Raw genomic sequence first — 17252 nt, 5'->3', positions numbered from 1 at the left:
AAATACGAATACCAAGACACGAACCTTGTTCGAAGAACCATTGTCACCGAACGAACCCATTGCACAAAAAAGGTAACAACTTCCACCAAATCGACACCGAACGAGACAAGGGTAATCTCTAACTCAAAGAAAGAAACTAATGTCCACAAAGACACTGAACGAGACAAATCCACATCAAACGAGACAAGCGTAATCTACAACTCAAAGAAACAAACCCAATGTCCACAGAGATTCAAAGAAAAACAATGGTGACAGGAAAGGAGGAGAGAGATGTTCAAAACAAAAGGACCCTAGAAATAGAGGAGGGAGAACACTGCTATGAAGAGAAAAGTTGAAATGAAATTCAAATCCTTAAAATGGAGAGAGAAGACAGTGATAAGGAGAGAAGATAAAGTTCAAAAACGAAGAGGACAGTTTCGGAATCCAAACTTCAACCCATTCCAAATCAGATTTTAAATTAAAAAACATTCTAATTTAACCAATTAAAAATTGACACGTGACGTTGTCTATATATATATATATATATATATATATATATATATATATATATATATATATATATAATATATAGACACACACATATATGAGACCATCCCAAGTGCAAAAGTTATAAGCGAGCCTTGAACAAAATGACTCTTGTGAACCCAACATTGCTCAATTCCTCTTTTACTCAACATCTCACTTTTACCAAGCCTCTGAAACCAGTAGCTCCTATTCTTCTTCAACGTAGGATAATCTTCCCTCGCTACAATGCTACTACCAAAAACATTAATCTTTCTGAAAGAAAATCTGCAAACTACCAACCCAACCTCTGGACTTACGACTTTCTGCAGTCCTTGAAGCATGCCTACGCTATAATTGTTAAGATATGTCAAATATTCTATTAAAGGATATTAGGCAATCAAATATTGTGTTAGTTATAATTTAGATATTATTATAATTTGTGCAGATTTGTGCACCTGTCATTCCTTTAATAGATGAAGGATTATAGGATCCTTAAATGTATATATATGGTACTCTACTCTTTGAAATAATATATCAGAATTATTCTTTAAACCTTTTATTATGGTATCAAGAGCCAAACACTGATATCTTCTACAATATAGGAATCAGTGTTCTGTTTGAATATTTCTGATGGCTTTTTTCGATAAAAATCAATCGGAGAAACATGATTTTGGGACTTCCGCTGCTACCCATATGCATGAATTTAAACTCCATGGTTATCCAGATTGGCATCCAAAAGGTAAAACTACTCCCAATACCAAGGTAGAAGCTACTTCCAAGGGCCATATTTCTACTGCTGCCGGATTTGTGACTAAGTCAGGTATATCAAACTGTGCTATTAATCTTTCTGCTATTAATCTTTCTGCTATTACGAGAGATAGTGATTGGATAATTGATTCAGGTGCTACTGATCATATGACCTGTGATCCTCATAAATTTACTAATTTTTCTCCTAATTGTTCTAAAACTGTTATTATTAATGCCAATGGGGTCTCATCTCCTATTGAAGGTGTAGGTACTATATCTCTCTCACCCTCCTTATCAATTTCTGATGTTTTATTTGTCCCTACATTGAACTGTAATCTTCTCTCTGTTAGCAAATTAACCAAATCACATTCTTGTATTGCCTCATTTTACACAACCCATTGTCTTTTTCAGAACATTCACTCCAAGGAGAAGATTGGCACTGGGAGAGAGAGGGAGGGACTCTATTATCTTGAAAATGTCTCACAACAAACCCATAAAGGAGCGTTGGCTTGTCTTGCAAATGAACACACACACGATAAAAATAAAAAGGAGATCTGGTTATGGCATAGACGATTGGGACATCCCTCTTTTGTTTATCTAAAAAAATTATTTCCATCATTATTTCATAAATGCAATATTTCTGATTTTCTTTGTGAAACTTGTGTAATGGAAAAAAGTCATCGTACTGTGTTTCCTTTAAGCAATAAAAAGACTGATTTTCCTTTTTCATTAATCCACACAGATATTTGAGGCCCTGCCCCACAATCTACACATCATGGAAAAAAATGGTTTATTAGTTTTGTTGATGATTGTACTCGAGTAACCTGGGTGTATTTGCTTAAACATAAAAGTGATGTGTGTGATGTGGTTCGTTCCTTCTATCATCTAATTGTTACACAATTTAACACATCTATTAAGGTCATTCGATCAAACAATGGAGGGGAATATTTTAAGACTGAATTAATAGAGTTCATGAACTCTAAAGGCATCTTGCATCAAACTACATGTCCTTATTCACCACAACAAAATGGAGTGGCTGAGAGGAAAAATAGACATATATTAGAGGTGACAAGATTACTTTTGATAGATGGTAATGTCCCATCTCATTTATGGGGTGAGGCTGTGAGCTCTGCCGTTTATTTAATTAATCGAACCCCTTTTAGTGTGCTTAACTTTCGAAGGCCTTTTGATGTGTTGTCTGATCATTGTATTCTTCCTCCCATAGTTAATTTACCACCTCATATTTTGGATGTGTTATATATGTTCACTTACACCCACATCAACGTACAAAGCTTGAAGAACGAGCGATCAAATGTGTTTTTGTTGGGTATGGATCAACTCAAAAAGGTTATTGATGCACAAATTTATGATCACCAAAATATGATGTCACAAACTTGTTGAACAATCGGCAAGTATGACCGAATCGTTTCAAGTAATAAACTCGGTAAGACCAAGTATCGTTCTCCCAAAGGACTCACGGCCTAGTTTAGTTGTGTGGTTCGTTGATTAGCTAAGACTTAAGGACGAAATAATTGGATTGTATTATGCAAAAGACGAAAATAAACATGTATGCATGAGGTTTTGATCAATGGCAAAAGCAAAAGACAAACACTTTCAATGAAATATATATATGAATATGTTGTTGGGGGTCAATTTCATCTTATCCACTCTCATATATTTTAGGAATTCGACATTCAAGTCATCATTGTTAATGCCACTCTCTAAATTACCTTGTCAAGAAGGCCTATCCCCAATTACGAGTTCATACAATTCCTAACATTCCTAGTAATTAGTTCTTTTAGCACAGGAGCTTAACGACAACCAATATAATATTGGGAGTAATTCCCTGGATCTAGACTTCCCCGTACGTTCCCGTATCGACAAAGCCAATAATCATGCATTGAATGAGTTAAACAAAGCAAGCTTTGAGCAAAGAGGAAAAACCCTAACTAATGATGAAAGAAAGCATAAGTCTTAGATTAAGATGCAAGCACAAATTCCATATATGAGAGCTTCAAAAGATTACATTGATTCCCCAACAAACATACAAGGTTTAGTTCACCATATTCATGGTGAACCTAGATGAACAATAATGAAAGAATGAAGGATAAAACCCTAGAAAGGTGAAGAGGTAGCCTGAGCATCCAAGATCCTCCTTCAAAGGGGTGGAAGAGAGAGTGTTTGCTTCGTTTCTGCCAAAGATACAAACCCTAGGACGTCCTAAAGCTTATATACTATTCTAAAATTACAGAAAATATAGGCCCAAGCCCATAAGTGTGTCGCTCAGCGGTAAAGTACCGCTCAGCGGTGAGTGCGTGAGTCGTTTCTTCCCCTTAGCGGCCATTTTGCCCCTCAGCGAACCTTCCGTGAGCTCCTGAGTGCCGCTCAGCGGTAAACTGCCGCTGAGCGGTAACTTCGGCTTCTCCTTTTGCACTTTTTGATGTCTTTTCTGATTCCATCTCTCTCCTTCTTCACTTCTTTCACTAAATTCACCTTAAAACCTGCTCAAAAACACTGAAATCAAGCATAAACCTGTCCAGCTCTCTTATTTATGAAAATATGAATAAAAGCATGATTTCAAGCTAGTTTCTAAGTATAAAGGTTGCTTTTAGTATCAATTTTAAGCATGAAAATAACAGTTTTTCAACTGTTATCAGTTATCGTGCTTACCATCCACCATCAAAGAAATTTTATATTTCTATGGATGTGACATTTAATGAGCATGAATTTTTTTATGTTGATTCTCCACTTCAGGGAGGCAATGAAAGTAAAGTGCATAATCATGATGTTGGTATGTTTGATTGTGAAGATAAATTATCGTGTGAGGATCATTTTGCAGGAAGTAAGCCAATCCTAAATATGGACTCTTCTTTTATGGATAATACAGTGTCTTCTGATCATAACCAATTGGCTCAATCTTCTCCACAGGTTCAGGTTGACTCTTTAGAGGTACCTTCTGATCATATCTCTAACAATACTAATTTAAATGAAATTGATCATGGAATTGATTCTTGTTTGCGTGAGACCATCATCACACCAAACACTGAGTCTACTACTGTTCAATATATTCTTCCACCTCGTTCTAACCGGGGTCAACCTCAGTTAAATATGAACCAGACCTCCAAGCCAAAGTTAAATATCCCATTAGTAAATATGTGTCATCTCATAGGTTATCTCACTCATTTGCATCATTTGCATCTCAATTATCTTCAATTTCTATTCCTAGTAATATACAGGAAGCTTTGGCAGATCCTAGATGGACCGAAGCAATGGTTGAGGAGATGGCAGCTTTAGAAAAAAACAACACTTGGGATCTTGTGCCCTTACCAAGAGGGAAGAAAACTGTGGGCTACAAATGGGTCTTTACAATTAAGCATAAAGCTGATGGAACTATTGAGAGGTATAAAGCACGACTTGTGGCTAAAGGTTACACTCAGTCTTATGGTGTAGATTACCAAGAGACGTTCGCACCGGTAGCCAAGCTCAATACTGTAAGAATACTTTTGTCGCTAGCTGCAAACCAAGATTGGCCTCTTCTACAATTTGATGTGAAAAATGCTTTCCTACACGGAGAAATTTCAGAAGAAATTTATATGGATTATCCACCAGGCATGACTGATTCAATTGGAATGAAGGTTTGCAAATTAAAGAAGGCCCTATATGGATTAAAACAATCCCCAAGAGCATGGTTTGGAAGATTTACCAAGTCTATGAAGGCTTTTGGCTATAGAGCAAGTAACTCTGATCACACCTTATTTTTTAAGAGAGGGAAAGGAAAACTTACAACTTTGATTATATATGTAGATGACATGATTGTTACAGGAAATGACCAAGATGAGATTTCTAGTTTACAATAATACCTTGCATATGAATTTGAGATGAAACAACTTGGAAATCTCAAATATTTTTTAGGTATTGAAGTAGCTAGATCAAAACATGGTATTTTTCTATGCCAAAGAAAATATGCTATTGATTTACTATCGAAAACTGGGTTGCTTGGGAGTAAACCAGCTGATACACCAATTGAACAAAATTATAAGCTCTCTCAATGCTCAAATTCAGCAAGCATAGACAGAGGAAGATACCAAAGGCTGGTAGGAAAATTAATTTATTTGTGCCATACACGTCCAGATATCACCTATGCAGTGAATGTTGTTAGTCAATTTATGCATGACCCACGAAAGCTTCATATGGATGCTGTTGAAAGGATTTTGAGATATTTGAAGTCCGCTCCTGGAAAAGGAATTTTGTTCTCAAATCATGAAAACTTAAAGGTAGAAGGGTACACTGATGCAGATTGGGCAGGATCAAAAGATGATAGAAGATCTACCTCTGGATACTTTACTTTTGTAGGAGGGAATCTTGTAACTTGGAGGAGTAAAAAACAACCTGTAGTAGCAAGATCTAGTGCTGAAGCAGAATTCAGAGGCATGGCACTAGGTGTATGTGAACTTTTGTGAATTAAAAATGTGCTATCAGATTTGGGCTTTACACAAAATGAAGCTATGAGTTTGTACTGTGACAATACTTCGACTATAGCAATTGCTCACAATCCTGTGCAACATGATAGAACAAAGCATGTGGAGATTGATAGACATTTCATCAGAGAGAAGCTTGAAGCTGGAATAATTTCATTTCCTTTTGTAAGATCAGAATTGCAGTTGGCTGATGTTCTCACCAAAGGAGTATCAAGAAGATTGTTTAATGAGTCTCTATTCAAGTTGGGAATGTGTGATATCCATGCACCAACTTGAGTGGGGGTGTTAAGATATGTCAAATATTCTATTAAAGAATATTAGGCAATCAAATATTGTGTTAGTTATAATTTAGATATTATTATAATTTGTGCATATTTGTGCACCTGTCATTCCTTTAATAGATGAAGGATTATAGGATCCTTAAATATATATATATATATATATATATATATATATATATATATATGGTACTCTACACTTTAAAGAATTATTCTTTAAACCTTTTATTAGTAATTAGTTAAAGCATCATAATTATCATATACACTGTCCCTGTTCTAAACGTTTTCTTACACACGTATACGTGATTTGTTCTTTGTATAACGTTTTCAGGATATAACATACGAGGACAGGGCCAAGATGTTGCAGGAGCACCAGTACACTAAGAGGATACTGCACCGGTTACTTTTGCTTTTAGGCACCGGTTCTACAACCGAGGCATATACCGGCGAGGTAAAAAGGGGTAGGTTTTATGCCTCGGTCGTGAACTGAGTTAAAAAGAATAGGATTTATGCCTCGGTTTTTACGTAACCGAGGCAGTAACTTGTTTTGTTTTTTTTTTTAAGCTTCAGGATGTTGTTGATGTTTGTTCTTATGCATCACCCATCTTCCACTGCCATCACCCATCTTCCACTGCCACCAGCATGATTTCCCACTTTCAGAGCTACCAACACAACAACGCAATTCCACATTTTCAGTGAAACAAGAATGATTCTCCACCAGCTTCTCTTCCTCTGTTCCTAGAGGTCTCAGCTCTGCCGCCACTCAAAAACTCCAATCAAAAATCCAAAAATTGAAACTCCAATCAAAAATCCAAAAATTGAAATCGGAACCCTAGACGAATCGGAACGAGAATGACGTGCTCCCACCACCACCTGCAGAGAATCAAACTCCACCACTCTTGCAAAGCATCAATTAAACATAAAACAACCCAAACAAAATTAGAAAAAGGAGACGGAAGGAAGTTTCCTCCTTCCCTGCAAATCAGAACAAAGAGAAGAAGAACGAGAATGACCGCCCTTGCGCCCCCACTGCGTCTTCGCCGCGCCTCAATCACGCCATTGAATATCCTTCGTCGCGCCTCCATCAGAGCAGAGAAGAGGAAGGAAGGGAAACAAAAGAAAAAGGGAGAAAAGAGAAGAGCGGTGCAACTTCTATCTCTGTTTGCGAAATTTAACCCTAAACACATGTTATTACCTCGATTATTTTTTTAACCGAGGCAATAAGGGTCTACGGCCTCGGTTCTATAAAGAAACCGAGGCCTATACCTTTGCGCGATAATTACAAAAATGCCACTGCACCAGTTTTAGGCATCGGTTCTTTTTGAACCGAGGCATATACCTTGCGCGATAATTACAACAATGCCACCGCACCAGTTTTAGGCATCGGTTCTTTTTTAACCGAGGCATATACCTTGCGCGATAATTACAAAAATGCCACCGCACCAGTTTTAGGCATCGGTTCTTTTTTAACCGAGGCATATACCTTGCGCGATAATTACAACAATGCCACCGCACCAGTTTTAGGCATCGGTTCTTTTTGAACCGAGGCATATTCATTTGTGATAACTACAAAAATGCCACCGCGCTATTTTTTGCTTCGGTTATAACTTAACCGATGCCAAATGCGCGAGTTAAAATCTTGTTTTTTTACTAGTGGAGGAAGTGAGGAGAATGATAAAGGATGAAAGTTCAGACATATGGCTCAAACTTGAACTCATTAACGATGTGAAACGCTTGGGTCTGAGTTACCATTATGACAAGGAGATAAGTGAAGCCCTTCTTCGGTGTCACTCTTCTGCAAGATTCAGTGGCACACTCGTTAACAGAAGTTTGCATGAAACGTCTTTGTGCTTTAGGCTTTTCAGAGAATATGGCCATGATGTCTCAGCAGGTATAACATTTTCTTATTATAAGCAAAATAATATTTATTTATTTTTTCCAAACAATTATTTATAATATTATTTAGTTTGTAAAATATCTGAAAACTACCATTAAACCTAACAAATAAGCATTATTTATGTTTTGCGTTGATTCCTAATAAAGAAAGAGCACTATCTATCTATATTACTTTCATCGTGTTTTAATTATTTGATAAAAAAATAGAAAAGGAAAAAAGAAAGTGGTGAGGAGGTAATTAAATGAAATTTTCAACTGTTATCTTTAGGAAAAAGAAGAGTGAACAAAAGTGGGGAGATAAAAAAATTAAATCTTTGACAAAAAAAACCAAGTACTGAGCTGTTCATGAACACCATTATAGGCCTTAACATCATAAATATATGAATTTAAACTCTGCTATACTGTCACGTGGATTTGGGGACCACCAGTTAATGCTTTCACCAGTCTCCTTAGTTACCCAACAACGGACATTTCAAATAACAGCCTAAGTGCCTCACTAAAACCAGGAACAACACATGACTAATAGACATGAATGTTAACAACTTTTTTTTCTTTTAACAATTTTTTTGATAATATATATGTCGTATATTATTGATCTATATACTTTAAGCAAGATTAATCACAAACTACTATTGTAAAAAAGTTGTAAAAACAATTGTTAAAAAACATTTTTCAATAGACAGATAAAACACAAAGTTTTATTAATATATATATATATATATATATATAATTATATTTTAAACTCTTTATTGTTATTTTGAATATATTTATAAATTTAATTAGAATAGCATGTTGATACAAAAGTAATTGCAGTGTCCATGGTATATATAGTACTACGTGTTTTTTTTTATTTATTTTAAATATATTCAAAACTATACTCACATTGTCTAAAAGTTGAAGTACAATCTAAATGCACTTTATTTTCAAAGTTTCTTTACATGACAATCTTGTAGAGAAATTTCAAACTTCAGACTAGATATTTCTTCAGATTTGATAATTGATTCCAACGATTCAACGAACTTTAATTGAAATATTTTTATATTATGATAGACGTATAAATTAAATTATATTAGTATTAATGTAGTATATTCTTATTTTTATTTTATAGTTTTTGAATGTTTTTAAAATGAATGTTTTCATTCCTGTATTTTTTTTTTTTCATTGGTATAGTTCTAAAAAACATATATCAGTAACCTTCGTGATATCTAAAATTTAGATGGCTTGGTTTGTTCTTTAATCATGCAGATATATTTGAGAGGTTTAGGGAGGAGAATGGCAATTTCAAAGAAAACCTTGTGAGTGATGCGAAGGGAATGCTGAGTCTGTATGAGGCATCGTTTCTTGGGTACGAAGGAGAGAAGATTTTGGATGAGGCCATGGTCTTCTCTAGCTTCCATCTTAGGGTTTCCCTCAACGAAGGTAAAAGCAGTAACATGCTTTTGGAACAAGCCAATCATGCATTGGAGCTTCCACTCCATCACAGAATCCAAAGGCTGGAAGCTAGGTGGTATATTGAATCTTATGCCAAAAGAACAGACTCAAATCGACTGCTGCTTGAAGCAGCAAAACTTGATTTCAATATTGTGCAGTCAACACTGCAAAATGATCTCCAAGAAATGTCAAGGTCAGTTTGTGTTGGAAAATCAGTAACTCTTTTAATTAAAAGTATGCATGCTGCAACTGTATCACACGCAACAGTGATTGGCTATCTTGAAAATAAAAATCTACCACAAACAAATTCTGGTCAACTACCCATATGAATACCCATATGAATGTTAAACGATTAATCCTGTTATTGTGCCTTTGAAAAACTACTCACGTCTTCAAAAAAGTCATGATTTATGTGATTTTCCACTTACATTGTTTAATCAATTACGTATATATATACTTTCACTATGTTTTAATTATGTGAGAAAAATTAAATACGACAAACAAAAGGAAAGTGGTGAAGTTATGAAATGAAAGTTTCAACTATTATCTCGAGGAAAGAGACGTGTGCACAAGTGGGGAGAAAGAAATATAAAACTTTATCAAAATTTAATTTTAATTAAATAGAAAGAAAAAATAAATAATATTTTCTGTTAATTAGACAATTACTCCTTAAAAAATTCGAGGTTACTGTTTTATGATAATCCTTTTCTTTTACATCTTTGGAGATACCATATTTTACATAGGAAAAAAAAAACATGTGTAAGAACGTATCTAAATTTACAAGGATAAAATTTGGACACAACAACATCAGACTGAGATAAAATGCTAATTTTAGTAAATCAGTAACTACTTTTCTATTAACTAAAACTATGCATGCTGCAACTGTATCACACAAAGTGATCTCTTGAAAATAAAAATCTACAAGATAAACAAATTCTGGTCTCCCCATCATGAATATTAAACGACTAGTCTTATATTATTGTGCCTTAAAAAACTATACATGTCTTCAGACATGATTATGTGGTTCTCCACTTATATTGTTTGATCAATTACGTATTCTTTCACTATGTTTTAATTATATGAGAAAGAAAATAGAAAAGGACAAAGAGAAGAAAAGTGGTGGGGAAGTTATTAAATGAAATTCTCAACTATTATCTCCAGGAAAGAGACGTACGTGTGCACAGAAGTGGGGAGGAAGAAAAAATAAAAGGTTAATTAAACAGAATGAAAAAGGAAATAATATTATGTCAACTAGAGAATTATTCCCTTAAAAGAAATAGAAGGTTACTGTTTTATTATGATCCTTTTCTATTACATCTTTGGAGATATCTTATTTTTCTTTAACACTTTGTGATGAAGGTGGTGGAGGGGAATGGGACTGGCCTCAAAGTTAAGCTTCAGCCGAGACAGACTTATGGAATGTTTCTTTTGGACTGTTGGAATGGTCTTCGAGCCTCAGTTCAGTGATCTCCGTAAAGGCTTAACAAAAGTTACTTCCTTAATAACTACAATCGATGACGTTTATGATGTCTATGGCACCTTAGACGAATTAGAACTTTTCACTGCAGCTGTGGAAAGGTAGCTTACGTAAAAAAAAAGAAAAAAACTTCAATCACGAGCATGAAAAAAACTGCTGAAATTATTAATCAGTGCACTAATTAGAATTTTTTTTTTCTTGTTTCAGTTGGGATGTTAAAGCAGTTCAAGTTCTCCCTGATTACATGAAGATATGTTTTCTGGCACTGTACAACACTGTCAACGAATTTGCCTATGATGCCCTTAAGGAACATGGACAAGATATTTTACCCTACCTCACCAAAGCAGTGCGTTAATTCATAAATTATAGCAACTATTTCTTATATTATGCATACATGTTAGTGCATTATTGAGATTATTTTTGTTTTTTAATTAAATTACACAGTGGTCTGATATGTTGAAAGCATTCCTACAAGAAGCCAAATGGAGTCGCGACAGACACTTGCCAAGATTCGAGGATTACATCAACAATGCATGGGTCTCAGTCTCCGGGGTGGTTATACTCATTCATGCTTATTTCTTACTAAACCAAAGCATTACAAAAGAGGCACTTCAATCCTTGCACAATTACCACTCCCTGTTACAGAAACCATCCCTTATTTTTCGACTTTGCAATGATCTGGGCACATCAAAGGTAAATTTGATTCCATACATGACCATGTTTTTTTTTTTTTGTGACATTTTTACATCATTAAAACAACAGCCTAAAACATAAAAGTAATTGGTCTCGGGTTGTAATTTTGCAGGCAGAGTTAGAGAGAGGTGAAGCAGCAAGCTCCATTGTATGTTTCATGAGAGAAAGTGGTGCTAGTGAAGAGGGTGCTTACAAAATAAATTAGTTTGTATATGGAGGGTTCGTTATCTTTGTATCATCTGGTTATTTTCAAGTTAAATTGCTAAAACATTTTCTTGATTATAATAAAATAATTTTGTAATTTCCTGTAACACATTGTTTTTGCTGAAAGGGGAAGAGAAAAACTCCTGCTCCTCCTGTTTGATAATGTTCCACCTTTGCCGATCGGTTCTCCTTGTTCCTGTCTTACCGTCTGGATTTTCCTCTCTCACTGCCAAAATGGGGGTGGCTTGCAGCAAACATTTCGACGCTCAAATCAGAATTTATCTCCGCAAGTCTAGTCTAAATTAGAAAATCAGAGAGCTCACCTTCATAATCAATTGTTATTTATAGGGTTTCAATGAATATCATCCATTAATTTACCTCTTAATGACGATCAATGTTAACCTTAACTGTTCCACAGTGACCGTTATATCATTAATTATGCATTCATTGACATTCAAAGGTTGTCTCCAGTAAACAGCTGGAGAGTTCACGAATATTATCCTGGCGTCTGACCGGGAATGATCTGCTTCCATTGCCCCTTGCATACCCAGTCGGTCTAATTAACACTTTCATCGTCCTTGGACGATCGGTCTAACTTACTCGGTAGTGACTCAAACATGTCCGGTCGGTCTAACCTATTCGGTGATGAAGACCATTTTATCACTGTCTGAGGGATACATAGGAATTTGATTGTATCCCAAGTATGCATCCAGGAAGCTTAACACTTGGAACCCCGATGCCCCATCCACTAACGCATCAATACTTGGTAGTGGATAAAAGTCCTTGGGGCAAGCTTTGTTTAGATCCGTGGAGTCCGTGCACATTCTCCACTGATCGCTCGACTTTTTTACCATCACAACGTTCACCAACCATGTTGTATATTTGATCTCACGGATGAAGTTTGCTTCCAAAAATTTCTTTACCTTACCTGCCACCGTGAGTCTCTTTTCTTCCCCCAATCTCCTCTTCTTCTAAACCACCGGTCGGGCTTCCTTAAATAATGCCAGCTTATGCGACATAATCCTTTGGTGAATTCCTGGCATATCGACTGCAGTCCAGGAAAATAAATCCTTGTTTTTCTTCAACTCCACTCCTATTGACCTGACTTGTTCCTCCGTTAACTCACTTCCAATGGTAGTAACTTGTTCCTCCTTATGCCTGAGGCTAAAAGGCTTTGTTTCTCCCATTGGTTCCATCTGGTCGTCAGTATTAGTTCTTGGATCCAGATCTGCCATGGCTACCTTCGAGCGTCTTCTCCTCTGTCAGTTTTGTTGGTCGGATGAGGATGGTTGAACCTTAAGCCCTGCTACGTAACATTCTCTAGTGATCCTCTGATCTGACTGAACGGTGCAAATGGTCCCACTATCTGATGGAAACTTAAGTGTGAGGTGAGGTGTGGAAACAATCACCCCGAATGCGTTTAAGTAAGGTCGGCCCAACAACACATTGTAGGATGTGTTCGCTTCTACTAGCAAAAACCTGGTCTTCAGCTCCTTATTCCGCTTGGTCCCTAAGAAAGTTCTTAGATCCACGTATTCTCTTGTATCCACCCTTTCTCCCGAAAATCCTACTATCTGCTCGTTATACGAAGTTATCAGATTCTCGGATAAATCCATCTGCTGGAATGTCAGAGCTTCCTTGATCTATCAACACCTTTCCTACGCTGTACCGTGCAATAATGGATGTTATTACCATCGGATCGTCTTGATCAGGATCAGGAGCATGAAAATCTTCATCGTTGAACGTGATTGACGGCATTGAGCACTTCCTCACATCTACCCGATGAACACTTTTTAACTCCCTCAGGTTTCTCTCCCTGGTCGACGCCGATGATCCTCCAACAAAACCTCCATAAATAGTGTTTATTGTACCACACAATGATCGGTCATGGCTGCGACTTCTACTTCGCCTACGATCTGGGCGTCTATCATCTCTTCTATCACTTTGTTTCATCCTAGTCCTCCTAGGTGGACTTCTCGTCCTCCGTTCCACCTTAACAAACTTTCTCAGGTGACCCGCTCGGATTAGCTCCTCCACTTTATCTCTCAACACCGTGTAGTCTTCGGTGGTATGTCCTATGTTTAGATGATAGGTACAATGTTTAGTCCGTCGGCTTTGGGTGATGACCGAGAAGGTCTTAAACGAATAAGATCTGCACTTAGGGCTTCTTCCAAGACTCTAGCCCTTGGCATGTTTAACGGGGTATACTTTTCGAATCTAGCCCCTTTCGAGCCATCTCTGTACTTTTGGCCTTTTGGCCGTTCACTAGGCACAAACAACTTCTTGCCTTTCTTCTTCTCTTGCCCTGAAGTTGAGCTCTGCTCTTGTTGTCGCCTCTGAACAACACTCATCTCCTCTATTATGATGAACTGTGCTGCTCTCTCTTGCAACTCATTCAGGGTTAATGGGGCTCTGCAAACAGATTATCGGCGAAAGGGGAAGGCCTCAACGCGGTGGCCAGAGTGCTAATTGTGAATTTATTGCCTACTCCCCTTACTTTCCGAGCGGTCTTATTGAACCGGTCCATGAAATCTCTGAGGCTCTCTTCCTTCTCTTGCTTAATATTCGTCAACTCCAAGGTACGTCAAATTGGGAGCTTTACTAGCATAGAACTTTCGTTCAAACATGTCCCTCACGGTAGCAAAATCGTTGGTTGTTCGAGGTCTAAGTGAATGGAACCATGCTAATGCTTCTCCCTTTATTGATAAGGAAAAAACTCTGCACCACACATTTTCGTTGGGGGAGTAGATGGTCATAGCATCAACGAAGGACCTCAAGTGCTCCTCCGGATCACCTGATCCATCATACTTCTCCAGGACTGGGAATGCTTTTTCTGGAATTTATTCCTCCATGACCACCGCTGTGAACGAATGAAGTGCCCTCGCTCGGCTGCCTGGGACTGGATGATTTGTGGTCCGACGCGAGCCAGCCTCGCTATGATCCTCCCCTTGATGGCGGGCCTGACCCTCACCATGGTGATGACTGTCACTGGTAGGATCTGTGTCTTCTTCCGAGTCCGGCTTCGTTTCCAACATTTCCACGATAGGTGGTGCTGCAGCGCGCGGAAGATTGTCGATTGGCTTGCGCCCCCCTAACCGCATCACGCTCGCCCCTAAGGGTTTCAATCTCTGCCTGCATTGCCTCCATCCTTCTTCTCTTCTCCTGCATAAATGCTGTCGGGTCCTGTTCCATCCTTATGGCTTCAATAGGATATCTTTAAAGATCCTCGGGCCCCACGGTGGGCACCAAAATGTTTCTGCTAAAAGGGAACGAGGAAAACTCCTGCTCCTCTCGCTTTAGAATGCTCCACCTCCGCCGATTGGTCCTCCTTGCTCCTGTCTTACCGCTTGGATCTTCCTCTCTCACTGCCAAAATGAGGTGGCCTGCAGGAAACACTCCGACGCTCAAGTCAGAATTTATCTCCGCAAGTCTAGTCTAAATTAGAAAATCAGAGAGCTCACCTTTGTGCGTCCGACCGAGAATGATCCGCTTCCATCGCCCCCTGCATACTCGGTAGGTCTAATTAACACTTCCATCGTCCTTGAACGATCGATCTAACTTACTCGGTAGTGACTCAAGCATGTCCGATCGGTCTAACCTACTCGGTAGTAACACATTTTTTCTTCATCTAATATAGTAAAGGTGTGATTAATGCAATATAAAATTACATAAATTGAAACAATTGTTTTCAACTGAATACTCCAAAATAATGTAATGATTTCACAATTAGAAAGAAATGTATTGGAGGTAATAGATGCGTGATATGGTAATATTGGACAATATTAATTAATAATAACAAATGTTATACGTTATTCTTTTATTACGGTTAACATTAAGACCTTCTAAATAAAGAAGATAACAATAATCATTGATGATTATATTAATTATAATAATTGACAATATTAAAAGGTAATATCATATTTGTACAAATATATACAAATTAAGGAATTTTATTTTTAATTCTTTTTTGAAATTTATGGGTGAGAAAGTTAATGTTTGTCTCTCAGTTGGTTGAGTCATGTATAAGTTAATGTTTTGATCAAATAACAACAACTTGATCAGCTTATGGAATATAAGTTGTAATAATTTTGTTCTGCAACCTGATCTTTGGTATAATAAGCAGATAAGTTATTTTTAAGACTTTATATTCAAACTCTGTACTTGATCTTGAAACTACATTTTTCTTAATGACAAATGTTTCACCAAGAAAGATATATTTACACTTATAACCCATTTGGCATCTGAAAACCTTGTTAAGTCTAAGTCAACCGGTGATTTAATGTGTAAAAAATGGTGAATGATATCTTAAAGAGGCCTAAGTATTTTTTTTATACATTGCTAGTGATTTATAGTAGGAGAGATCATGAATTAGGTGTACACTTTACTATTTTTCTCTTAAATAAATAACTCAGATTTTTATTTATTTTTTTGTATTTCTATTACTTTTGCAGAGATAGTTTGTACGCTCTTTTAGAGTTAAAGGCTTTGAGAAAACATTTTATGAACAATTCTTTTATAATAATTCTTACTTATAAATCTTAATTCTCTTAGTAAGTGACTGGATCATCAGAAAATCTTTGTAAGTGAAATCTTTCTCCTTAGAATAACAAAAAGGTTCTTACAATAAAAATATAACAATCAAATTATTGTTAAGATCTTGTTAGTATCTAAAAATTTACGCTCAAAATTCAAGTAAAAATACATGTGTTTGTAATATACAATGGACCGTTTTTTTTCATGTTGGAGGACAAATATCACATTAACATATAATGGATAGTTTTTATTTTGTCTTACATGACAAATATCACGTTAACATATAATGCGATGAAGAATTAAAGGAAAAAAATATTAACAAGATTAAAAAAAACATAGGTTGTTTTATTTTACAATGTGAATATGCGATTGGTTGGTTAGAGTAGAGGTAAGAAGGACAATTGAGAAGTACTTAATCTTTGCTTGATGGACCACTTATTTCTTATTCACTTCACAAAAGGAGAAGATTCTAACATTTTTGAGATTGTATCCATCTTCACTATCGAAGTTTCTAAAGCTTTGGAACTTAAAAAATCTATTTCCAAAAAATCTAGTAATAATAAATTTATACAATGATAACCTCTTGTGTGGTAACATTTAAAGAAAGCATTTTAGTTCTTTGAATTTCTTTTTTATCAACAACCACACAAAAGTTCATCATTGGCATATGCATAAAGAAACACACACAAAGATACAAATAAATTAATACAAAATCTATGTCCAAAATTCATCATCTCCAATCACTAGTACAATATTGGCTTTTAAACTCGCACATTATACTTCATTTGACACCAAACCGCTGTCTATGACAAGGCGGTGGCAAATTTGTAATAAAGTCGATCTTATATAACTCGGTTGCACGTTGAACCGGTGCAAAAGCCAGATACAACCTCGGTTGCACACAAAACCGAAGCATAATCGGTGCCTAAAAGCTGATAGCTTCATAAAAAAGTGAGATACGAGTTCAGAATTTGGACTGACAATTACGAAAAGGTGATACTACTCGGTTGC

At 36.5% G+C, this 17252-nt stretch overlaps 1 protein-coding gene across 1 annotated transcript; it reads left to right on the top strand.

The window, feature by feature from the left end:
* The first annotated feature begins 629 nt into the window (after positions 1-629).
* Positions 630-11709, top strand: LOC148197111 (tricyclene synthase EBOS, chloroplastic-like). Its single transcript, XM_088093605.1, has 8 exons — positions 630-860; positions 6339-6373; positions 7663-7898; positions 9149-9527; positions 10694-10912; positions 11019-11157; positions 11256-11504; positions 11617-11709. The coding sequence occupies exons 1-8, from the start codon at positions 630-632 to the stop codon at positions 11707-11709; spliced, it is 1581 nt and encodes a 526-aa protein (XP_087949731.1).
* The last annotated feature ends 5543 nt before the right edge of the window (positions 11710-17252 follow it).

This window comes from Vigna umbellata, chromosome 6, assembly GCF_029865625.1.
Source record: "Vigna umbellata cultivar VRB3 chromosome 6, Vumbellata_1.0, whole genome shotgun sequence".
In the NCBI taxonomy this organism is placed as follows: domain Eukaryota; kingdom Viridiplantae; phylum Streptophyta; class Magnoliopsida; order Fabales; family Fabaceae; genus Vigna; species Vigna umbellata.
The sequence above is the reverse complement of the archived record's forward strand: the minus strand, read 5'-3'. Positions and strand labels throughout refer to the sequence as shown.